Source organism: Callorhinus ursinus, unplaced genomic scaffold (assembly GCF_003265705.2).
Source record: "Callorhinus ursinus isolate GAN/ISIS: 27379988/994484 unplaced genomic scaffold, GSC_fseal_2.0 scaffold53, whole genome shotgun sequence".
Classification (NCBI taxonomy): Eukaryota; Metazoa; Chordata; class Mammalia; order Carnivora; family Otariidae; genus Callorhinus; species Callorhinus ursinus.
The window spans coordinates 2,450,290-2,475,608 of NW_027397115.1; the positions used below are offsets into that span (position 1 = coordinate 2,450,290).

At 41.6% G+C, this 25,319-nt stretch overlaps 1 protein-coding gene across 3 annotated transcripts; it reads right to left on the bottom strand.

The window, feature by feature from the left end:
- Positions 1–4,545: 4,545 nt before the first annotated feature.
- On the bottom strand, positions 4,546–16,719 carry SPO11 (SPO11 initiator of meiotic double strand breaks). Of its 3 annotated transcripts, none has more exons than XM_073883935.1 (13): positions 16,589–16,719; positions 14,531–14,644; positions 13,153–13,241; positions 12,669–12,735; positions 12,339–12,447; positions 11,791–11,877; positions 11,061–11,097; positions 10,626–10,723; positions 9,424–9,523; positions 9,028–9,065; positions 8,019–8,095; positions 5,680–5,791; positions 4,546–5,169 (listed from the first exon to the last, which is right to left on the bottom strand). In XM_073883935.1, the coding sequence occupies exons 1-13, from the start codon at positions 16,717–16,719 to the stop codon at positions 5,050–5,052; spliced, it is 1,179 nt and encodes a 392-aa protein (XP_073740036.1). In that variant the 3' UTR covers positions 4,546–5,049. The 3 variants fall into 3 exon arrangements, with proteins under 3 accessions (XP_073740036.1, XP_025709165.1, XP_073740037.1); XM_025853380.2 differs by having other exon boundaries at positions 10,626–10,735; XM_073883936.1 differs by lacking the exons at positions 12,669–12,735; positions 13,153–13,241 and having other exon boundaries at positions 10,626–10,735.
- Positions 16,720–25,319: the final 8,600 nt, after the last annotated feature.

Genomic DNA, 25,319 nt, shown 5'->3' on the forward strand with positions numbered 1-25,319 from the left:
GAGCAGCCCTATGAGGTAGGTACTGTAATCTCCATTTTATAGAAAGGAAAGCGCGACGGAGAGAGAGAGAACATACTTGTCAGACATCACACAGCTGTTAAACGGCAGAGCCAGAGAGGTCTGTTGGGTACCTAACCCCACCAGCATCATCTTGGAATCCTCTCTTGACAAGTACTCCTTCCTCAATGACGCCTTTCCTCATTCTTTCCTAGATGGATCATCTCATACCATCTCTTCTTTAACCTCTCAGAGCCCCTCAGTGCTTATCATATTCTGTCTCATAAAACAGTGCAAATATTTGCCTTGTCTAGCTTCCTAGATTTTAAACGTTATGCCGTACTCCCGTGCATGATGGTAGAGGGGATATCTCTTGTCAGTTGCCATGTTAAATAGTCATCTATTTTATAGTAATCCTTTTTAGAAATAACTCTTGAGAATTAGAATTCTAGATGGTTCCCAAATAGCTACTAATGTTAGGTTTTCATCTGCATCAAAGAGAGGTAGCAAAGCCAAAACACAGTGCATTTTGCTCTCCCATTTCCTTTTCCCAAATAAATGAAAATTATTTTAAGGAAGTTTCCATCATAAACTGGAAATGAATGTAATTATCTAAACTGAATGTATCTGCAATCCCCTTTCAAATTTCTTTTCAAAAAATTTTTATTTTCAAATTTTAATGACTACTGTTGATTTTTCATTCTTTCCATTTTGCAGCACTGAGCACAGTGTCTTACACATATATGCTGCTAAATCAGTATTTGTTGAATTATATTTTCCATGCCTGAGGAATATTCCAGAAACCTCTATTATGATACAGATTCTCATATAGTACTGGTTATTCAGCATACTTTAAAAGAATCTTTCTGCCATCTAGGGACAAATAACTGATGAGCTCCTTTTGCATATACCATCAGGGGAAGAAGAGCAGCAGCATGCGCACCCAAATGTAACAACAGCTAACACCCCTTGACTTTTTCTGAACAGAGTTACTCAAACACTTTACATGAATTATCTCATTTAATCCTCACAATGACTCTATGGGGGCATTATTATTGTTGTTATTTCCATCTTACAGTTGACAAAATCAAGGCCAGGTTGTAACCTGTCCCAGTCACAGAGGCAGTGAGTAGAAGGGGAACTGGGATGCAAGCCGCCTGGCCCCACAATCTGACTCCACACCTCCCCAGATGGCAGACTGCAGCAAGTCACCTCACTTCTTCCCTCTAGAAACAAGAAGGGGACTCAAAATGATCTGTATGCGTGGGTAGAATTATTGAGCCATAAAGTACAGGAAAAAATTATCAAAAAAAATAATTAAAATTAAATTTCAGTTATGGCTATCATTCGCATTGGCGAACACTTCTGCAATTTTTACCCAAGGCAATATTTACATTCCATTTCTAGGTGAATACAAACTAAATATGCTTGTAAGCTTAGTATCAATTCCTTTTCACTTAAAGTGATTTTTAATTTTGAAACTTTAATTAAAAAATTCTTTTTTTAAAAAAGACTTTATTTGAGAGGAAGAGAGAGCATGAGCTGGGGGAGGGACAGAGGCAGAGGGAGAAGCAGGATCCCCACTGGGCAGGGAGCCCAATGTGGGAGTCGATCCCAGGACGCCGGGCCCATGACCTGAGCCGAAGGCAGACACTTAACCGACTGAGCCACCCAGGCGCCCTAATTAAAAAGTTCTAATATGTTAAGTTTTTATAAAGAGCATGGTTGCCAAGAAGCAAACACGAAGTGTAGCTTTACAAGGACTTGGAGGCATCCAAAGCTGATGATACAGAATGGATTTTTTCTAGTAGTACTCAGTCTCACACAGGAATTCTCATGGTTTTACCCAACTTCTTTTGCCATGTCTCAGACTCTTCTACCCCATTCCTTAGAACAATGACTTGAAAATATTTTAAAGAAATATCCACCCAGGAGAGCCTGGGTGGCTCAATCAGTTAAGTGTCCGACTCTTGATTTCTGCTCAAGTCGTGACCTGGGGGTCCTGGGATCAAGCCCCATGTCGAGCTGCACACTCAGCAGAGAGCCTGCTTCAGGATTCCCTCTCTCCCTCTGCCCCTACCTCTGCTCTCTCTCCCTCTCTCTAAATAAGTAAATAAATAATTCTAAAAAAAAAAAAAGTGGAAGAAAAAGAAATACCCCCCCAAATAGCAGGAGGATCTGAGAGAACAATAGAGCTTCTGCCAGCAGAGGGAGCCTTTGGCTTGTGTTTGCAGGATTGTTTCCTTGGGATATAGACTTTCAAAGGTGAACCCAAGTCCAAACAGAAGTAATGTTTCTCAATACTTTGCTACAAAAACACTCCGCAGCAAATATTTTTTAGTGCACATGTGTATGTGGTTTAGCTTTGACAGCGTCCGTTCTTAGCATCCGTTCTTTTCAGCACCAGTAAGCAGATACCTCTGTCAAAAAGTTCAACCAAGATGCTCCAGTTAAAGGAAGTCATAGATGAAATCCTGTTATGTTTTTGCCTATTTTGTAGAAACTGCAATATGTGTTTTTTTCTCCATGAAATCATGACTTCTCAAATCACTTAGCACCATCAATGATGACAGTTAAATTTCCCAGAAACCTGGGGATATTACAAGAGCTTTTATTTTATGAGGGTGATTATGAGCTCTTAAGGAAAAAAATAAGATTCTCTGAACATCTTTTTGTTGCATCAGGTTTTATTCACTTTCATTACAAACAATTCCAATACCATTGTTCTTTAATTAAAATTATGAAAATATTAAAAATAAACCCAGTAGATGATGGTAGAGGGGATATCTGTTGTCAGTTGCCATGTTAAATAGTCATCTATTTTACAGTAATCCTTTTTAGAAATAACTCTTGAGAATTAGAATTCTAGATGGTTCCCAATAGCTACTAATGTTAGGTTTTCATCTGCATCAAAGATAGGTAGCAAAGCCAAAACAGTGCATTTTGCTCTCCCATTTCCTTTTCCCAAATAAATGAAAATTATTTTAAGGAAGTTTCCATCATAAACTGGAAATGAATGTAATTATCTAAACTGAATGTATCTGCAATCCCCTCTCAAATTTCTTTTCAAAAAATTTTTATGTATTTTCAAATTTTAATGACTACTGTAGATTTTTCATTGCTCTCCATTTTAACAGTATGTCCTAATCCAGACATCTTGCAGCTTGACCAAGCGTTTCTAGGTTAGTGATGTTCTCCTTCACAGAACTTGTCAAAGTTCAGTGACATTAGATGTTAAGGAAGGAAGAAAGGTATAAATTCAAAGAAACACTGTGACTTACAAAAATGTCTTTACAATTTGGGATAGTCTCACAAGTCAAATTGATAGTCTCACAGAATATTCTCAAAATGAAATACTTGGTTTTCTGACGTGACCAAGGGGAAATAACAGAATTGTTGACATTGCAGGCTTGGTATCAGGAGGACCTGTTTTGACCACTAGCCAACAGTAAGAGTTGTAGACGTTTCCGGAACAGTGTGCCCCCTCAGCCACACGTCACGCATTTCACGTGTACCAGTGTCGTGGTTATTAAAGCAGGAGCCGTGGAGCCAGGCTCTGGGGGTAAGTCCCAGCTCCACTGCTTAGTAGTTATGTGACCTTGGGAAAAGCTCCTGAGCAGCTCTGTACCTTTGTTGTCTTATCTGTAAAGTGGGGATGAGTAAGAAAAGTACCTAGCTCACAGAGTTTCAGTGAAGATGAAATTAATGTTCAAAACACCCAGAAAAATATGTGGCACATAATAGGTGCTATACAAGTATTTTCTTTTCTTATTATATGACCTTACTTAATGTTTACCAGAACCTCTTGTGTAAGGCCAGCTTCATGGGTGCAGTCACGCCAGGCCCCATGCAAAGAAGAGCCCCCAGTGCATGCTTTAATTCTCTGCTAATATCTTGAAATTCTTAATAATTTTTGAACGAGGACCCTACACTTACATTGTGCACTGGCCCCACATATTCAGTAGCTGGTCCTGCTCTTGAGGTAGACAGTGTTACTGTCCCCACTCTGCCCCGTTCCGGCGACGTGGCTTTGGACAAGCAACATCCCCCGTGTTTTCACCTGTAAACTACAGATGTAATTACAGACCTGCCAGGGCCCTTGGGAGGGTTAAGATAATGTGTAAGCAGTGACTGGCACAGGTAAGTTCTCAGAAATGGGACCCACTATTACCAACATCTATTTTGATAAAATAACTCACCAACAATTCTGTTCTCCTCTAAATACATATTCTTGCTTACAATTACAAGTAACTTCAGTGCAGTTAAACGTTTGCTGAAAGTACAGAATAAAGTCATAAAACTCATCTCTGGAAAAATTCAGAGAGGGTTATGAGGGGAGACGATTGAATCTTTACTATTACAGAAAGACCTTATTAAAATTTGAGGCTTCTGTAAATCTTGAACGTGTTTCATAAACATGGACTAGAGGGGAAGTCAGGGGACTTGATGTGGGGTGAGAATGGATAAAACCGTGGGGAAATTTACAAATAAATTGTTAATAATAAAAAGCATACTCAGAAACAAAATTAAGTGCTTCAGACTGCATCAACCCAAATATTTATTCGTAATAAATTTTACTACTTTCACAAGTGAATGAATAGGGTGTGACCCCTACACCATGAAAGCAAAAAAGAAAGCAACTAAAAAGGAAATGCTAGACACTCTAATTCATTTGCAACTTCTCAAATTTAGGTTATTATTAGTTTTGATACTAAAAGATGCTTCATGCCTTAACATTAGTTATATTGTAGAAATTAAATATTTTTGCAGACTTTGATGGCATTTTTACAATATTTTTTCAAATAAAATTTAGAAGTCAAAATAATGTATACTCTTTTATAAGTTACTTTAGAACATAGGATAGAACTCAGTCTCCACAGAGAAGGATAGAGTCTTCTAAAGAAAATTGTTTTGGCAAATAATATGATTAGTGGAAAATTATTTTACCTCTACAGAATTAAGAATATACGTTCTTTCCATGACAGTATCTACTACTGAAAATAAAACCAATGAAAAACCTCTTGCAATCACAAGATCTATTCTGATACATTTTTATATCCATCCTCCAAATTTTAATTTGTTAGGTAGGTACACTCTGGAAAGATAATCTGATGATAGGAAGGTCAAAGCTTGAATTTCTGCCTTCATTTTAGAGTCTGCCATTATTTCCATCTGTCAATAAAAGTAAAGTACAGCTGTGACCAAGGCCTGTGCTACAGATCTCTTGACTCAAACCTAGTAAATCTAGGCTTGTTTTATTCTCAGAAGCCATGGGCAATAGCTTTTAGGTCAGCCAAAACATTCCAGAGCTGTTACAGAAAAAAATGTTAGAAGAATACCCAGTATGGGTGTCTCTGACAACTAGGGATGGGCTGGTGTGTTTATGTAATTTCTCTATTTTCTTTCTCCCCCGCCCCCTGCCCATAAACTATGATACAGCCATGGACGATGGGTAGAGAACTATGATGAGGATAAAAACAGGTCAGCTCCATCCATCTGATCTTATCTATTAGCATTCGTAATTCAGTGTTTCAACAACCATTTACTGCCAAACACCACTCACATTAGTTGTTGGTTATATAAAATTTCAAGGAGGATATTTACAGAATATTATGTGAATAGCCACTATGAAAGTTAAAGGCAATAAAACATACAACACTTGAATTTTAGAAAGAAACATACTTCTTTTCTCCAAAATGGTTGGCAAGTAATATAAGGTCTTTTCAGGACACTGTCAAGTTTCATCTGGTCCCGTTTTGTCAGTGGAATTAAAGTATCTCTAGGTATATTTAACCTAGAAAAAATACATGAAAAAAATCAGCAAAAACAGAGTGCTCCTATAACTTAAAGGTCACATCTTTATTTGTATTTATTATACTATGTCAAGAAACTCAGAAATAACAGATAAGCAAATTAGTACAGATCCCTCTTTTAAAGCCAGAATTTGGGAGATGTCCTAGATCAGCAAGGATTCAAGTTCATAGTGGACGTCCATTCTAAATTGTTGTTTTCCTTCCCGTCACACTCACAGGACAATGACAAGAAGAACACAGACACTGGTATTAAACACAATGCTAATAGCACTCCATCAAGTGTATGGACACCACCGTGGCTCCCAGAGCGCCACGGCCTCAAAGCAGTGAGCTGTAGAATATGCGTGGCCAGCAGCAAAAGTCACTGTGGGATCTCAGGTTCCACTGAGCACTTCATTCTTTGTAATTCATTGAGAACTTTCAGGGCGAAGGAAGTTAGTCTATTTCTAACTTATTTTCACTTAAGCACACGTGTGTGCACACATACACGCACCCCTATCTAGTTTTAAGTTTTAAAAAAAGTGAATTGTAATTTTTTCTTGGTGTGTGTTTTAAAAACAGGACAGCAAAGGTCCAGGATTTATGGTATAGACTACTTTTTTGAAGTCACAAATCCTGGATTTCCCAGGAGAGCTCTAGTTTCAAATAGTCTTTTTCAATGTCCCCACAATTATGACCATTTGCCAGTGGCAGCTACCAGATAGGGTGACAATTTGATTAAAAGTTGAGGCGGGGAGCTAGAGGATTTCCCGTGAAGCTGTGTTTGTGTAGCTATCACACTTCTTAAACATTTCATTGTCCATTTATTTGGAGTGGCTTTGAGGGCACTGATGGAATTTATGAGATGCAGCTGGAGTTTCTTCAAGCCCTCCACCTTAATAATTATCAGATCATTTATCCTGAATTTGTGTTAGGAAAGCTCTTCATACAAACAGATCACCCCCAAGAGATTTTGACCATGACACATACACCAAATGGAACAAAACTTTGATCCACTAGAGTGTAAATACTCAAAAATCAAAAACTAAATGTTTTCTCTTATGCCCTCATTTTGTTAAGAAGTGGCAATCACCCAAAACCTGTTCACGTTCCAAATTTAGGAAACAAGGACCAGGTACCAGGGTTTGCTCCCTGCTTAAAGAAACCCAATAAACACCTATAAGTTCATTCATACTGGCCAATTAAACAATAAAATATTTTTAAATATCACATTAGCAGAGATGAATAAAAGTGATCATGTCCCATGCTGAGGGACAGGTGGGCTCTCACTCTCCAGGGAAAACAAAATAATTAACCTATCAGGAGGGCAGTCAAAATCTTAAAAATGTGCATACCCTTTGACCCAGCAATTCTGGGAATTCAGCCTTGGGGACTAAGGGACTAATTAAAGATGTGGGCGAAGATTTAGTTACAGGAGGGACCATCAAAGCACTATTTATCAGAGATTTGGAAACCACCCAAATGTCTGACTACGAGGCACTGGCTGAATAAACACTGGTACATCCAGAATTGGAACTCAGTAATAGAAGACACTAAAATGAGGTCATGGGTACAGAAAAGTGATTTCATTGTGTTGTGTGAGAGAAGCAGATTACAAAGTAACAAAGTATGATCCCATTTTTGTGAAAAAGTTATGGCTATGCACAGAGTGTAATAATAATCTACAGTGGTAAAGCTGTTCATCAGTAGGTGATTTTTATCTTGTTACATAATGGAACTTTTTCTATAATGAACATGTATGTTAAACTTGACAAAATTTACGTTCCCAAATGTTAAGTAATCTTAAAATGAGATTTTTTTTATGAAATTAAAATTTTAAATCTATGGTAAAATTGATTCATATGACAAACGATGTTGTCAATGATTACCACTTAACTAGATTCAATATCATACTTTTGGAGTATAAAAATATTACAAAATCTTAAAAAATTAAAAAATAAAAATATTACAAAATCTTTTAACCATAAAGGTAAAACAAAAACTATTTTCTAGCTGAAAGTTCAGTTAACCAAATTCATTCAAGCATTTTTGTAATTGAAACAGAAACATCGATGAATTTAATTCATAATTCTATAATCCTGAGTCATAGTGACAATATAAACACATTAAGAGCTTTCCCATACAGTCACTTTTTCGGCTTATTGTTAATATTACGATGAGTCATCATTTTAAATATCCTAGTTTTACTAAAACTAAGATTAATCTAACCGTTTAATATCGGAAGGGAGGAGACCAAGCCATCTAATAGCTGGAACTGTGAGATTATGGGCCTCAAAAGACATTGCCTAAAATAAAGAGCAAACGTACATTAGGTGAGGCTAAATTGCAGAAAACCAGCAGACTTGTTTTTGCAGCCACACTTTTTACTTATTAAGAAGGATAAATACAAAAGACTGCACACTTCCTGAGCCCACAGAACTAAGAAAATCACCCAGACTTTTGCTAACCTGGGCTTTCAGTGAGGTTTTAAAACTACTCTAGGATTTCTGTCTTGATTTTATATAAATTAAAACTGCAAATGAACCTCTCTGACCTGCATTTATTGTTGTTCATGATTCTGTATTTTAACATCTTGCTTCACCAACCCTTTCGTCTGAACATATACGTCATACAAACATATCTGTCAGAAACACTCAAGGTGTATACCAGTGGTGCCCAAACTTTACCATGCATCGGAATCACTTGGGGTTCAAGCCCAGAGATTCCAATTCAGGCGGCCTGGATGGGGACTGAGCTGTGCATTTCTAGCAAGTTCCCCGGTAATGCCAACACTGCTTGTCTGGGACCCTACTCAGAACCATTGATGTACAGACTCTAGTGAAATTTGGTGATGTTTTCATTTTTCCTTACAGTGGGTGTAAAGGGAATTTGCAATGTCAGAATTCAAGGTTATATATAATTTTCAGAGTTTATTTGGCAACCAGCCCTTGCTGTTACCCTGAGGTCCCACAGTTACTTCGGCAGACTGGGAGAGTGAAGGATAATAGTGTCTCTTGCCCACAGCTAATCCCACTCTGTCATCTGTGGTCACAGTGGTCATGCTGGAAGCTAGAATCACAGCCACTAACACAGATTGGCCCTAGACTAGAAGAGTAGCTCCCCGGTACACCGTGGGGGTCCTCAGCTAACTAAGGGCTGGTAAGTGAATGCAGCAATCACTCTGATGAGTATGAACTATCTCAATAGTGGAAAAGGAAAAATACTTTTCTGTACTTACCTTAGATCCATACTTGTAGATGCACATTATTTCTATGCCTGTGAAAAGAGTCACCTTTATGGTTAGTCTCCTTGCACATCACAGGTTAGGTCTCTTGTACATCAAGGCTATGGTTAGTCTCCTTGTACATCACAGGTGTGCACTCTCACATTTTATCTAACACCTGCAACTTTTATTTTCATAGACACTACCAATAAAAAACTTGTGGTTCAGTTCAATGGGGCAAAAAGAGCAATAAATTGCCTCAAATGATTATAATCATTAATTTTAATCTGATAACCATCTTCTTTTAAAATAATTTATGAAAGTGTTCTAAGAGCAGAAAAGCACAACTATAAGTATGATGAATAGGATTTAGTTAGGACGACGGCTTCAAATAATCCAACGACAAATCACCATGCGGATCGGCATCGACAAGAGCGAAAACAGGAATGTGAAATGTATCCCATAGCTTCTTGACCAAAAGTCTTGTGTTCAGATCAGGTACCCCCTTTCCCTAAAAGGAAGATTGAAATTATGCATTTTAATTCCAGCAGAATGAAACTGACAAAACCTTTTCCTTATCTTACCAACAATTTAAAAGTTAGAAAAGTTAGATCACCTTAAATTTCAGGTGGAAAACTAGGGTGGACTGTGAAAAATGTACAGTCTACACAACAGAGTGAAAAAGCCTGCCTACATTTGTCACTGTGACTCAACTATCCCAGTCCTGGGTAATAATCCTAAGGAAACACTTCAGCAGAATCAGAAATAATAAAAATCGGACATATCTACCAACAGGGACATGAGAGGCAGCATTGCACATGTCAGTCGTCATTCGGCAGGTGTCCTTGATTACTCCAGTGTTATCAACTCCTCCCACATGACCCTGTAGCAGGAAGCTTACTACCCTTTGCTCACTGATGACTGTAGCTGCCCGTGTGGCATCTCAATGTATGCTTCTGTGTTCTTTGCCATTCTTGGTGCAGATATATATGCATGTCTATATCTGTACAGAAAAGCAGGTTCCCTTTGATGGAATTCATGCAATTACCTGATCTACAAACCTGTGGGGGAGGCAGAACACAAAGCAGCTCCAGTGTTACCATATTATAGATGAGACGAGCAGCCATGGGAGAATGGCATGTAGGTGATTCTGAGAGCCTGTGCAAACTCACTGTGGCATTAGAAAATCACTGGTATTTAAGAATTGGGACCACCAGGGACACCTGGGTGGCTCAGTCGGTTAAGCGTCTGCCTTCGGCTCAGGTCATGATCTCAGGGTCCTGGGATCGAGCCCCACATCAGGCTCTCCACCTACCAGGGAGCCTGCCTCTCCCTCTCCCTCTGCCCCTCCACCCAGCTCGTGTTCTGTCTCTGTCTCTCTCTCTCTAATAAAATTAAAAAAAAAAAATTGGGACCACCACCTTGATTTTAGTCAGATTTGAGGATGTTTAAATAAATGCCTTGGAAATTCTTACTCCCTCACCCCAAATGATGTGCCATATTGATAACAGAACGTTGTGTGAGCTGTAGAGATAATGTTATAAACCCCTCTTGCCAATCACCAAAGTAGTATGTTAGTCTTGGCATTGTAGTAAAGGGAAATAATATAATACCGTAACCATGATGCAAGGGGACATTCTGTTGCAAAAGTTGTCATCCAGGAGTCGCTGAAATGTCGCGTCTTTTTCTACAATTAATAGAAATTTCGCATCTGTAATTAAATCTGTGATGTTAAGGCTGATAATTCGAAGACAAGAATATTTCCATTTAATCACCAACTAAATAGTGATGCCATATAAATCAATTCTAAAGCAGCTGTAGATATAGTATATTCTTTTTTGCCTTCAAATACATAGACACCTATTCACATATTTAGATACCTGTCTCTTCTACTAGACAGGGAGCCCCTAAAGCAGAAACCATGTGTGTTCATCTTGACCACCATAGGGTCTAGCTTGATGGTTACACATTATGAAGGCTTGGTTTATCAAAATAATGAACGAATGCACCTTCTACAAGCTTAAATAGTTTTACCACTCAAAGGATACTTTGAATTCCTTGAATATTAGATGGCACAGCAACGGCCTAAGTTAACAAAACAAGAGAGTTTTTATTTTAAATAAGCAAGTATAACCACATTTAAAAATGTATCACAAAAATCCCATATTTTCATTTTTCTCTGAATACATCAGTCATCAGAGATTTATTCCTCAATAAAGAAACAGTAGGAAACAGATTTACTCCTAAGAAGACAAACTTGCCACCCAAACTACTTCCTAGCAGGTGAGAATCTCTCAGAAACTTTGTGGATATGTGGCTTAAGCGGCAGAAAGTGCTGAATTAAAGCCCTCCTATCCTAGAGCACACAGGTGTCGTCTTGCTCATTTCCAGACTGCTGTGCAGATTAGTGCTGTGGGCTTTCCAGGTGCCAAAGCCCAGCAAATAGTTCAGAATTAAACAGATCAATTTCCAAACCAGGAAACTGTATCAAGATTACATAAATAACCATGCTAAAATAGCCAAGCTACATTCTACCTGAAGACAACAGTACATTTTTCAAAGGAAAGCATATCTTTGTTTATTTTAATATGACCTTTGACAACTGGCGTATTTTAAAACTGTGTTAACGGAGGACCTCCTAAAGCATACGCTTATTCACCCTTCAGTTTTATTTGAACATCTTAAGCTCCAAACTACATAAGAAAGCAGGAAATAAAATACATTTCAAAAACAAAGGATCTGAAAGGGAGTTAAAGCAGGTGACATTAATATACTTACTGTGGAACCACAGGTACAGTGCACTCTGGTGCCGTCTTCCTCCATATACCTTAAATTGCCAGCAATTAAACCTTTCGATGTAGATAACTGAAAAAATAATAGCCATGTTTGAACACTTTTTCACTGACATATTTTTTATTTATTTAAGCAATCTCTACACCCAATGTGGGGCTCGAACTCATGACCGCAAGAGCAAGAGTCGCATGCTCCACCAACTGAACCAGCCAGGTGCCCCTCACTAACATATTCTATACGGCTGAATCAATCCTCATGTTCACCTGCCAGATTACATGTATTTCAGCTCAGACTGGAATTTAAGAAGTAAAGGAGAAAATACGGAAGGATATTTAGGAATAAAAAATATTTAGTAATTCACCTGTTTTAGTCCATTCATCCAAGGGAATATATTGAGAGTAGATTATTTAAAATCATGACAAAAATGTAGTATCAAATAGTATCAAAACAAAGCACAGATTACATTTTTCTATTATGATTTTACACAACTCTTTTGTCTTAAAATAAGGTGTTTTGTATTAAATGCTACTTACTATATGTAGACTCATCCTCGGCACTTTTAACATACAAGAAATGTCATTGATAATATTGTCCACGACAGTCTGGTTACCAAAGAGTTGGCTGTCAGTATAATATATGTCTCTATGAAAGTTAAATATATATTTTTAATTAGCCATATTCTCTTTGACTATGACAAGTATTATTTGTGGGAAACTTTAATTGGATGAAATACAACATATAAAGAAAGTAATTTATTACCCATAGTCTAGTCTTATATACCATTTCAAACCATAATGGGAGTTAATCTAAACTAACTCTCGGGTTGCATCTTAAAGGAGTAATTTACCAAAACAAGTATTTACCTTTTGGTTGCATAAGTGTTGCTCTGTACTAATTTATAAATCATGGACAATATTTTAAGAATTAGGGCTGGAAAATAAGATACAATAAACAAGTTACTCATCATTTCTCTCATTAATTCAAAACATACCATTATCAAGGATTCCAACTACCCCCAGTTACTTTCCGTAACATTAAAAAAATTATCTTTCCAAAATAGAAAGCACTGAGAACAGAATAATAATTTCCTGAAGGATCAAATAAATTGCTGTCCGAACAGCAAAACTGAGAGAATACTTTTCTACTGAATTATGTACCTTGAAAATTTATTTTGGAATTATAATCTGCTTCTGTGATTACTGACAATGAAAAATTCTGTAACTTTATTTCAGGTGTAAGGGTGGTCTATTAAAGAACAACTAAAATTATTCAACTAGGAACAACTAAACCCAGAAAGTAACCAAACTTATTTATTTTATTACTAAAAGCTAAAAAAGATTAATTTACCAAAATTTTTAACTGATTTTGGTGAATCACTTTTGATTTTTCTCGTGGTACAATGAGATACCATCTGAAGACCCACAGAATCTTCAAACCTGTCATTTTGTTGAAAGGCAATAAGATAAGAAAAGAATTAACTTCTGAACACCAAACAATGTACACTTAATGTGCTCTACTGCGCATCACCTAAATCCGTATTTCTTCTCAACAGAGCCACTGAAGCTTTAGGACAACTTCATTTATAATCTTAGATAATTCCAGGTGGTAATTAGGTAATTAGCTTTGTGACATACAGAGGCACTAAAATAAAGTGTTTAAAATAAGTGAATTAAATACCTTTGAGTATCATGTATGTGTGTGTATTTAGTGTCTAATGTGTGACATTTTAGGTATGTAAACTATTTTCACTTATTTCATAATTTTATTAGCATTTTGCTCATTTTAATATTTACTCATTTATTAATTTCCCTCAATTTAACAAGTTTTGAAATATATTTCTGATTTACCTCCAAAATTACATTAAATGAAATAATTTATATTAGGTTGTTAAGTTGAACTGCCAAGCCTGTCCTAAAGGTGGCAGAAGGCACCAGGCAAATAGGTCAGGTGTTAGCTGCCTGAGGGCTTGATGAAATCCATTCTCCAAAATGATGTAAAATATGATTCAAAAGTTTACAGTTTTTATTAATTATACTGACCACAAAAGAAGTCTTAGTGACTAAGGAGACTCAAAATTACTTTTATTCTGTTTCTGTAACTCTTACTGAGAACTATTGTAGTGTTTTTCATTATTTAGATTCTACAGGCTGAGCATCTGAAAAACACAAAAGATACAAGCAGGTTGGAGGCTTTGACAAAACTGTTTGCTGATTTTACCTTCTTGGACACATGACTTAGCAGGGGGAGATCTACCAGGAGAAAGAGGCTTTGAAATATGTTCTGTATTCCGGATACATTTATTTTCCTTCCAGTATCAGGACTGGTTGTAGCTCCCCTGAGCAAGTGGTTTGCTTTTGCAGTATTTCTGCAGAATTCCACTGGTCATATTTCCCCCCTTTGAGTGCTAGACATTCTAGCTTAGATCCCAGTAGGGAGCCTGTTTTTAGCAGAACTGTAAGACTTTATCATATGCATTTTGAATTCTAACCTCTTCTGGAGCTTCGTTTGTTCTTCCTAGCATTGTTTTCCCTTTGCCTTATCTTTCACACCCACTTCTAGTTTATATGACCTGCTTATGAGGTATGTATTTTGTAAACTTCCTTAAATCCTTCTAGGCAGGGTAAAAGCAGTAAAAAGAATGAAATCAGACTAGAACTCTAACTCAAATAAATTCAAATAATGACATAGATACTGTATTTAAAAATAAAAAATGCAAAATACCTACTTTATATTTTCCCAGCTTGATCTGTTGTCTATTGTGAATGCAGGTGCTTCATTCCTTGCCACACTTGTGATGATGTCTTGGATAACACTTTCTATAGATGCAAGAACCTCAGAACTGAAACAATAAACACACTATGATTCAATCTTAATTCTAAATTAGACCTTTACACTATGTAACATTTCCCCAGATCAACAGGAAAGTAGGTTTTAGTTTCATTGGTTGTTTTTTAAGACTAGGTAATTCGCCTCCATACTGACCTCTCCCACTAAATTTTGACATGGGCATCGCACTAAAACAACAACCGTATTTATAGTGGTTATTTACAGAGAAATTTCATTTGCTTGTAATTCTACTTCTCAAACAATTACCAATTGAAGTAATATCTCCCTTTTAGACAACATTAATAACTAGACAATGTGATTTATAAATGTATTTTAATCTCTTCATATTAACCTACTCAAATTCAAACTTGTTGGCTTGAAATACTACTGATAAATGTTTTAATTAAAAATGATGTAATATTGGCTTTGAATTTAATTTCCTTCCCAAAAATGCAATGCAAAAATATTCCAAAAGAAATACTTCTTATTGTAGCACATCGCCCTGATTGATCTCATGCCTTAAATCTGCCCTTTTGAATTTTAGTGATACAAAGAGAAAAAAGTTTAATCACTACGTAGCATGGAAAGACTTGGCAACCATTACAGCACTTCACAGAAAAATATTAAGACCTAGCCCAGTCTTCTGTGAGCTGACTTTTCATTTCACAAGCCATCAGCTTCAGAAAATGTCGTTCAGTTATAAATACCATTAGCGTATTGCCTAAGGAGGGAAATCGAATTAAATCTAGAAAATGCGCAGAATGTAGAATGTCCTAATTCCCCCAGAAACTTCAGAGCTTGCTTTGAAAATGCATGTTATCAGAAAGCTAATCTTAAAACAATCAGTATTTTCTAACACGGAGCGATACAAACTGACTCAAAGAAAGATCTCATTCATTTTTCCAGTTTGAAAAAAAAAAGTTGCAAGGTAACACTGTGACAAACTTGAAAATACAATTAGATTAACTTGCATCTGAAGCTTAAACAGGGGACTTCCATTCCCTCCTTTCCTCACCCTCATAAGTTCTCCCTCAAACTAAATACTTCTATAAAAATCTGTTTGCTTGTAGGTTTTCCACTTTTTTTGTGTGTGTGGTGTTTTGTTTTGTTGGTGGTTGGCTTAGTCTTCTTAAAAATAAGACAGTAATTTGTTTAGGCTGAAAAATTTTGCTGATAAACCAGAAAAGCAGATCCAGGAAAAAAAAAAAAACAGCATTTTAAATAAGAATGGCCAATAACATAAACACATTCTCTGTAGCTAATTCCGAGCCGGGTAGCTGGAGAACCTCAGTAATCCATCTCTTCAGCACCTCTAACCAACCCCGCCAGCCGCCAACTGCTTTAATTGATTTTAAATAAATCACTTAAAATGTGTGTACATTCTCTCCAAGTCAAGTAAATCGTTGTCTCACTATCAGCCACTTCCTTGTTCAGTTTGATAAAACCCGGACTGAGCGAGACCTCCCAACATTCGTCTTCCCTCTTTCTCTTCACACACGCACGCACACAAAATCCTGAAAGCTTTTTACATTGAAATTGTATCCAGAAAAAACGTGTTGTAAACAAACACAAAGCCAAACTGTGCCCTGAATTCCCTGACCTCTGAGAATCTTAGGAACCCGGCGAGCCTCGCTGTGGGGATGCTCCTGGAACATTCTAGAAGGGGAATATTCCAGAAGTCACCAGAGGCGAGGTCTTTCACCGGGCTTTTTGAGTTCCAAAATAAAAGCTAAAAGCGGAAAAGCGAGTGCCCTGAGGAAGGACTTTTCTCAGGGTTCATGAGTGGCCGGCGAAGGGAGTTGCTCCTGGGGCCTCCTCATCCCGAGACCAGGGAGACGGCAAGGAGCGCCAGCCGTGTCCCTACTACAGAGCGCCTCAAGACCCCGCCCCAGCCCGGCTGGGAAGCCGGCTCCTCTCTAACTTCCCAACATGCGCGCCCCAGAGGGGGCCCTTCTACCTCGAGGCCAGGCGCGTCCCCCCGCCCGCCGGCTCCCCACCGCCTCTGCTCAGGGTGGCCAGCAGGGAAGCCTTGTGCTGGTCCACAACCGCGAAGAACGAGGCCTCAGGCCCCATGGGTGCAAAGGCCATGAGGGCCGACAGGAACTGAAGGCTCCAAGAGCAGGAAGCCCCCTAGCGCCCGCGACGGCCCTCCCGGGCGCTGGCAGCCCGCCCGCCCTCCCTCACAGCCTCCCTGGCGATGGCGGTCTCTTTTCCCACACTTCCGGTCCGGGCATGCGCACACCTTGCCCCCCAGGCCTGCGCATAACGCCTCTCATTGAGTGGAGTGCGCAGGTGCACAGGGTTCAGTCAGGTGCAGTCCCCACCTGCGGGGCAAAGTGATGGGCCGCTGGGGACCAGCATGACATGTCTGGGATATTGGATCCAGTTTTCCTTGAAATGGATTTATGGTGTTTGGGTTTTTTGTGGTGTTTTGTTTTGTTTGTTTGTTTTTTTGAAAACTAATACCAGCGATATTTCATGAAAAGAAGTAGTTCTGGTGATCCACCTGTGTGGCAGACGCAGCGCTAGGCAATGGGTTCAGCTGAGATCAAGGCAAACAAAATTCCTGCTCTTCCTGATATTTTTATAGTAGCCAATCTCTTAATTCTCATAACCATCCCAGGAGGTTCCTGATGTGGTCATGGTGATTTTGCAGGAGGGGAGGAAAATGAGGTCCACAGCTGAATCAGACTGGGGTAACATCCCAGCTTGGTCACTTTGAAGGGTCGCCAGATTTAGCAAATTAAAATACAGGACGCTCAGTTAAATTTCAATTTCAGATAAACAATTAATGCTTTTTATTTTAAAGGATGACTAGATCCCATGCAATCGTTGAGACATACTGTTACTGGAAATTGTTTTGTTGTTTATCTGAAATTAGAACTGAACTGGACATCCAGTATTTCATCTAGCAATCCTGACATTGGACCACATCCTCGCCTGGCAGATTTGGTGAGCTGTCCCCCCTTCCTCCCCGCCTCCCTGGCTCTGAGCCTTTGAGCAGAAGCTAGGAGTTCTGAAGCCCCAGGGAAGAACTCTTGCCTCTGGGGGAATGATGTCCTTGAGAGAGAGGAAAATGGGGAGAGACTATAAAGCAAGGTAGGCCTGTGGGGTCTTGGTCCTACAGGGATGGGAGGCCAAGGGCTTTGACCCAGAAGAGCCACCTGACAGCAGGCCCCCTCCAGAGCACTATTTTGTTCCCTCACTTCCTGGTTATTTGATAGTTTTGAAATAAAAACTGCTTTGCCATCAGAAATAACAATGAACCCCCTCTGTTCATAATGACGGCTGCTTGTGCCAGGCCCCGAGCTGAGGGCCGTGGTTATTATTATCACAAATACTTGGTCACTGCCTACTCTGAGCTAGGAAGTGTTGGTTACCGAGGACACTGCTGTGGCCAAGGCAGGCAGAGTCCTTGCCCTTTGGGAGCTCACCATCTAAGAAGAGGATAAATAAGTGAACACTTAAATTTGAGGTTGGCAGGGTGAGAAGTGCATTTAAATTGGCATCCTTAAGAGGTAAAAATTATTATCCCCATTTCACAGATGAGGAAGCTGAGGCTTGGAGAAGTGGAGCAATATGTGCAAGAGCGCACCCTGGTATGTGATAGAGCTGAGGGGTGAACCTCGACTCCACCTTCAAGCTGCTACCACAGGGATGGGAGGCACCCCTGCGGGGCAGGCTTGGGAAGGTGCAGTAATATTGCAGAGGCTTCTCTGGGGGTGGACTTACCCCCTCTGGCCTCCGTTTCCCCATGGTGAGATGAGCGTGGTGCCCCAGGAGGGCTTTCGTTGATCTTCCTCATCAAGAAACAAACATCAGGCCTTTGAAGGGTGAGGGCAAGTCAGTGACACCAACTGGGCTTGTCTGCTGGGAGGTGCCTCTCTCCTAGGACTAGAACCGTCTGTTTGGTTGTCTCTGCCTTCTGTGAGGACAGGCTGTTCCATATCACGTAGTGCTACACTCAGCCAGGAGCCAGTGGCCTCACTGGATCTGACATGAAATGGAAAGTCCTGAGCTGGGCAGGGGCACAGGGAGGGGATCAGCACAGAGAAGGGAACAACCCATAATAAACCTGGCATTCCTTCAGGGAGAAACCACGAGGGGCCCGACTTGAAAGGCCTCACTGTGCTCCCACTGCGACAGACCAAAGCAGGAGGCGTTAGCCGTCCTTCCAGGCAGCTGTGGTTCTGCCCCCAGGTATCCAGGCTGCACTCAGGTAACTTGCAGGCTCTGCGTGCACCACCTCCACATCAGAGTCAGCCATCCCAGCCCCAGGCCCTGAGAGGAAACCAGAAAAGCAGATCCCACCCCAAGCAACAGCTTGCAAAGGAAACAGGCAGATGCCACTTTGCAGGGTAGTCTCCCTAGTGGGTCCTTTCTTCCTGCTCTCCAGTTACGCTCAGCACAGGGACAGAGAAGGGTCACAAAGCTGCGCCCGAGCTGCTCTTGGGAAAATGGAAAGCTTTTCTTTCCCCAAACCCCACTAGTGGGCCTTTCGTCCGGACCCAACCCGACATCCAGAAACTTGTCTGAGAACCAGAGCCCCCAGGCAGGTTGGCAAGGAGCATTATTCAAATTAGACACAATTATTGTAGGGAAGGATGGGGGGGCCCACCCAGAGGAGCAGAAAGGAGAGGATGCCACGCTTGTTACTTTTAAGCAAGGTGGTGTCTTTAGCAAATGTAAATGGATTTTAACGTATTATAGATTCTTGAGAAAAAAACTAAACACTACAATAATTTCTTTATTTCTTGGGGCTTTAGCAGGTGTTTTTCTTTTTTATGTGTGAGGTTTTTGAGGTTTTTTAAAAAACTGTAAGAATGCTATATGCTTTTAATAAAATATTTACATAATGCAGAAAGTACAGAGTAAGAGTGAAAGAAACCCCTGCCCCTTGCAGCCACTCTCTGCTCCACCTTGATTTGTCCTCCTCTGGGCTCTGCCATCCTCCTGACCCTGGAATTATTCCCTCTTGCCCCAGGGCCTTTGCACGTCCGCATCCTTTAGCAGTTTGGAATGTTTTGCCCTTTTTCTCTCCTACTCCCTCCCCTCCCTCCCCCAAATCCAGCTTGGCTAATTCTCCTGTATCCCTCAGGTCGCAGTCTGGACATCTCCCTGGACCACACTCCAAGTCCTGACCCCTGCCTTCCCCCTGTCTCGACATGCCTGCCTTTCTCTACCCTGTCAGCCCCCGGGGTGAACTCACCCGGTACCCCACAGTTGTACTGTGCCCGGCACACAGAAGGCCCTCAGTCGTGTTTGTTGAATGAACGAATGACCCCTTGTGGGATTATGTCTATCATCCACTTGTAGTATTGCACCTCAGACATCTTTCTGTGCATGCCCAAATAAGCATCATTTTTTATATGAATAAGACGCTACTCAAACATTCTGGGATTGCTGCCATTGGTCACAATCATAACCGCAGTTTGCTGATGGTCAGACACTGAGCCAAATGCTCTACACACAAAATCTCATTTACTCCTTCCCACTGTGTGAGGGAGAAAGTCGAGGCTCGAAGAAGTATAAATAAGCTTCTGGGTTTCTTAGAGAGGCATATGAGAAAACTCTGACAGGAACGGGGTCTCTGCTGTCAGCTGCTGTACGAGATTGCCTCAAAGTCAAGGTAATTTAGTACTGATGAATAAATTTGCCCATTTCTCATAGCCAGTGATGATATAAGAGGGTGTCTGATGTAAAGCAGATCAATGAAAGGAAGATAAATCAAATTTTAAGAAGGTCAGCAAAATATTTGGGAGCATGTAGGTCATCTTACTGATGCGGGCATGGTGGGTGGTTTTTTTTTTTTAAGATTTTATTTATTTATTTGTCAGAGAGAGAGAGAGAGCACAAGCAGGGGGAGTGACAGGCAGAGCAGGCAAGGAAGAAGCAGAGCAGGGAGCCCGATGCGGGACTCGATCCCAGGACCCTGGGATCATGACCTGAGCTGAAGGCAGACGCTTAACCAAATGAGCCGCCCAGGCGCCCTGTGGTTGTTTGTTTTGAGAGAGAGAGAGAGAGAGAGAGTGCTATAATACACACACACACACACACACACACACACACACACACACACACACACACCCCACCATGGACCCAACAACAGCTTCCATGACTGTCAACTCGCAGCCAAATTTTTTCACCTACATCTATCCCCTTCTCAACCCTCCTTCAGGATTATTTGGAAGCAAATTCCAGGCATCATATTATTTCATCTGAAGTATTTAAACAGGTATCTCCAAAAAACAAGGACTCTTTGAAAAAAACCCATAATCCCATTTTCATAGCAAAACTTCTATTCACAATCATCCTTTAATATCCCCCAATATTCCCCTCACTGCTTAATGTCCCCAATTCCATGAATTGTTTTTAAGGTGCAGATAAGTTCCATCCATTCATGGCTTTGGGCTGATATGTCTCTTAAATTCCCTTAATTCTGTAGGTTCCCCTCTTTTTCTTCCTTGCCATTTATTTGTTGAAGATACCGAGTCATTTGTCCCAGAGAGTTTCATGCAATTAATAGTTTGTGGATTGCACCCCTGTGGTGTCACTTAACCTGTTTTTCTGTCCCTGGTATTTCCTCTAAATTGGAGGTTAGATTTAGGGGCTTGACGGGTCTTGCTTTGATCTTCCCCCCCCCCACCCCCTACCCTCGCCTTTGGCAAAAAATATATCCTAGGTAGTTTGAACTATGTAGAATCTCTACTGTAACCTTCCAGGACCTCTGTGGCTGGGGTTTCCAGGTTGAGAAGCTCAGAGCCAACCTGAGCCTCTCATTAACAGAAGGAGAAGCTCACCCCAGGCGGTGAAGTCATGCTCAGCAAAATCCCTGCTGAGTTCTGAATCCCTTCACGGAAGACCAAGCCAGAGGAGGACATCCAGGGAGAGCTCTCAGAGCCACAATTTCCCTCCACAGCGTACAACCGTCCTATGGATTTGCAAGGAAGTTTTCTCCACCTGGCTGCCTCTTGGCTGGCTAGCATGCAGAGTCTTCTTGCCCCAACCCAGCCTGACGCATCCTCTCTGCTTTTTATTTCTTCCTCACACCCCAACTGGGCTGCTAATCACTCCCCTCCCCCCACCCTCTGCGTCGGGATCCTGGCCTAGAGACACCCTACCGCCGCTGTTTTCCAGCCCTGCTCCAACAGCTAGTCTCTGCTTTATTTGAAAAAATCAGTTGACACTAAACAGCGACTGGCTTTGATTTAAGGAGACTTTAAAATTTTTAAAGTAGTTCTCATCCTCCCTCTCTGCTGCTTCTTTGTCTTTTATTGTTTGTCTTCCATTCTAAAAACTCCTTGGCAACCGGCTTTGACAGAAAGAGACCTTTTACGAAAGACCAGAAGGCATCTTTGGTGGCCAGAGCCAAGGTGATAAAACTCTCCTAAGGTGTTTCCCTCTTCAATTCTCCCTCTCTGCTGTGCACAGGTCCACACCAGAAGGCCTCCCGGATTGACATCACGACGTGAATCAATTGGCAGAGACAAGTGCCTGCCTGGTGCCCAGGGCTCTTCTTGGCACCAAGATTCAATGAAGAGCAAGATCACCAGGTGCCATGCCCATGTTGCTGGTATTTTGGTGGGGAAGACAGATTATAAAGAGAAAACAACACATCTACAAGATAAATTCAATAATGCTGTGTTGCCGGGAACACACATCCTGGTTAGGACAGGAAGGAGTAAAGAAGTGAACAGAGAAAATGTGAATAATGAAGAAGGGCCAGCCACACTGGAGGGAACAACACATGCAAAGGGCCTGAGGAGAGATGGGATAGGGGAGAGCCAGCCAATGTCGGTGGAGGGTGTGAAGGACCAGAGGGTGGGGGAAGGGGGGTGGGCAAGGGCCAGACCATCAGGGGCCTATCAGCCAGCTGGAGGAACTGGAACTTTGCTAGACGGCAGTGATTCTAACTGGGGCAATTTTGCCTCCACAGGACATTTGGCGATGTTGGGAGATATTTTGGGCTGTCACAACTTGTGGGAGTTTGGGGTAGGGGGTGGATGCTACTGGCATATAGTAGGAAGAGGCCAGGGCTGTTGTTAAAGATCCCACAGTGCCCAGGGCAGTCCCCACAGCAGAGAATGAGCCAATCCCCAATGTTAATAGTGCCAAGGCTGAGAGAGCCTGGTCCCAAGGCAGGGGGAGGTCCTCAGAGGGTTCAGAGCAAGGGAATGATGCAAGCTGAAGTAGGAAGGGAGAATGGAGCAGAGGGAGTGGGTGGAGGCAGCAAGCCTGGGGAGAGGAACTGCCACCATGCCTGTGAGCAGTGCTCCTGGATCAGGGTGCTGTCCTCCAGGAAGGAGAGAAGGCATAGGTTTGGGGATGCGTCGTACCAAAGTAAGCCATGATCGCACATGTGTCGGAAATGCTGGATACTCCATCAAGACAGCAGTCTAGCATGAATCCCAGAGCAAGACTAGATGGGTTCAAACCTTCGCTTTGCCACTTGCTAGCTGTGTGATCTTGGATAAGATTCTCAATCTCTCTGTGCCTCAGTTTCTTCGTTTCAAACATAAGAGTAATAGGAGTACCTACCTCACAGGGTCAGCGTGGAGAGTTAATTTGCTAATACATGTAAATGAGTTCGTATATGCCTGGCACATGGCAGGTACTTGGCAAACGTCACTGTTTATTAAAGTAAGGCCCAACGTGGGGTGTCAGCATGCATATCTACAAATTGAAGGCTCTGCATAAAAATCTTACTGAATCTTACTGTTTTACCCACATTTGCCAAACTTACTTTTTCATGACTTTTCCTCATCGACACTCAGAAAACCAGAGGCCCTTAGAACACGCTTTAAAAACAGCTATCCTGAGATAGAATTCACCGATCGCAGAATTCACCCTTTTAGAGTTCCTAGTCCCAGGTGCATTCACAGAGCTGTGCGACCGCCATCACAATCCACTTTCAGATTTTTGTGTCCCACCCCCTCGCCCCCAACAACAACAACAGCAACGAAACCCGGTACCTATTAGTCATTTCTCATCCTTCCTTCCTGCAGCCCCCGTCCACTTTCTGTCTTTATACATGCGCCTATTCTGGAAATCCATATAAGTGTAGTCTTACAATATGAGGCCTTTTGTGACTGCTTCTTTCAATCAGCATATTTTCGAGGTTTATCCATGTGTATCTGTGCGTCATTCCTTTTTATGGCCAAGTCAATCTCCCACTGGGTGGAAAGAACACAGTTTTGTTTACCCATTCATTAGGTGATGGGCACTTGGGTTGTTTCCATTTTTATGAATAATGCTGCTATGAACATTCCTGTACAAGTTTTTGTGTCGACATGTGTTTTCATTGCTGTTGGGTCCAGACCTTGGAGCAAAACAGCTGGGCCAGGTGGTAGGTGTGTGTCCAGCATTTTGCAGAAGAGGGCGCTCTCTGAGACGCATTGATGCTGTCTTTTGTGTCCACTCTGCTCTGCCATTTTCCTTCCCCCCCCCGCCCCCTCCCTCTCCACCATCCAGGGTGCATTTGCCCCTTCCTGCTGCGTGATCTTGAGCAAGCACTGTGCAGCTCCCCGAGCTTCGATTTTCTCATCTGTAAAGTGGGAATAAGACACGGGAGGTTATTTATGGAGAGTGCTTGCTCGGGTGTCTGACGGTCCATCTACAGAAGCTGGTAGCGTCTCTGAATTCGTCCCGTGAGATCTTACTGATATAAGCAGTATATCTTGGTAGGTGGCGTGGATGTGATTGCAAACCCCTAAAGGATTCCTGGGCTTGTCTCTGGGCAGGACACAGGATGTGCACGTCCTCACCTCGGCTAGAGTTTACGAAATAAATCTCTGAAGTGACTGCCTCGAGATGCACTCCCCCGCAGATGCCCATCTTAGCCATCCTTGTCGATCCGTGACAACCCTGCCTTTCTGAGGGTAGGAAATGGTGTCACTTTACGGTTTGGCTTTGGGTGCCGGCCACTTCACCTGAGCTATTTCACACCTATGGACACCCTTTGAGGTAGGTGCTAGTATTGTCCTATGTCGCAGATGAAGAAACCCGCTTTGAAGAGGGCAGGGCTGGCCCATACGTTTGGAACTCAGGCAGTCTGGCTCCCATCCCTGGGCTCTCTGCCTCGGCTTTACTGTGCCTCCCGTGGAGCCCGGGGCTGGCAGCTAAACACGAGTAAGACCTCACAGTGACTATTTAAGACCATTAAGGAAATCTAAGAAACATGTCCATTCTTCCAGGCAACAAATATTTATTGAGCATTTACTCTGTGCCAGGCTCTACAAACACAATAAAAGTCCCTGTCCCAGGGCTTGCCGTCCAGCGGGGGCGAGGAAGAGCGAATACATCTGTAATATCACGTAAACTCTGCGAAGAACAACAAAGCAGGGTTAAGGGGCTGGGGAGCGAGAGGGCTGATGTTTCTGTGGGGAGGGCGAGGGTGTCTCTTCAAGGAGGTGCCATCAGTACAGAAACACCAGGAGGTGAGTGGTCAGCCATGTGGGCACTTGCCAGAAGAGCTCTTTGGAGGAGCAGACAGCACATACAGGCTTCGAGGGAGAGCACAGACGGGATGGCTGAGGAACAAGGAACCTGCAGGATCCTCAGGCTGGCCCCCCAAGATTCCCATCCTCTGCTTATTCATCCAGACTTGAATCTAGGTGCTGCTGTGCAAGGACTTTGCATTTGTAATTAGAGCCCCAGGGCCACTGACCTTAAGATGCAGAGGTAAGCCA

Excerpts from the sequence above, each read along its gene's own strand:
- SPO11 (XM_025853380.2), bottom strand. The coding sequence starts at position 16,719 with ATGGCCTTTGCACCCATGGGGCCTGAGGCCTCGTTCTTCGCGGTTGTG. Across the intron at positions 11,878-12,338 it reads CGAGGATGAGTCTACATATA|TTATCTACATCGAAAGGTTT; the intron begins GTAAGTAGCATT and ends TTATTTTTTCAG. Across the intron at positions 5,170-5,679 it reads AACCATTTTGGAGAAAAGAA|ATGGAAATAATGGCAGACTC; the intron begins GTATGTTTCTTT and ends TTTTATTGACAG.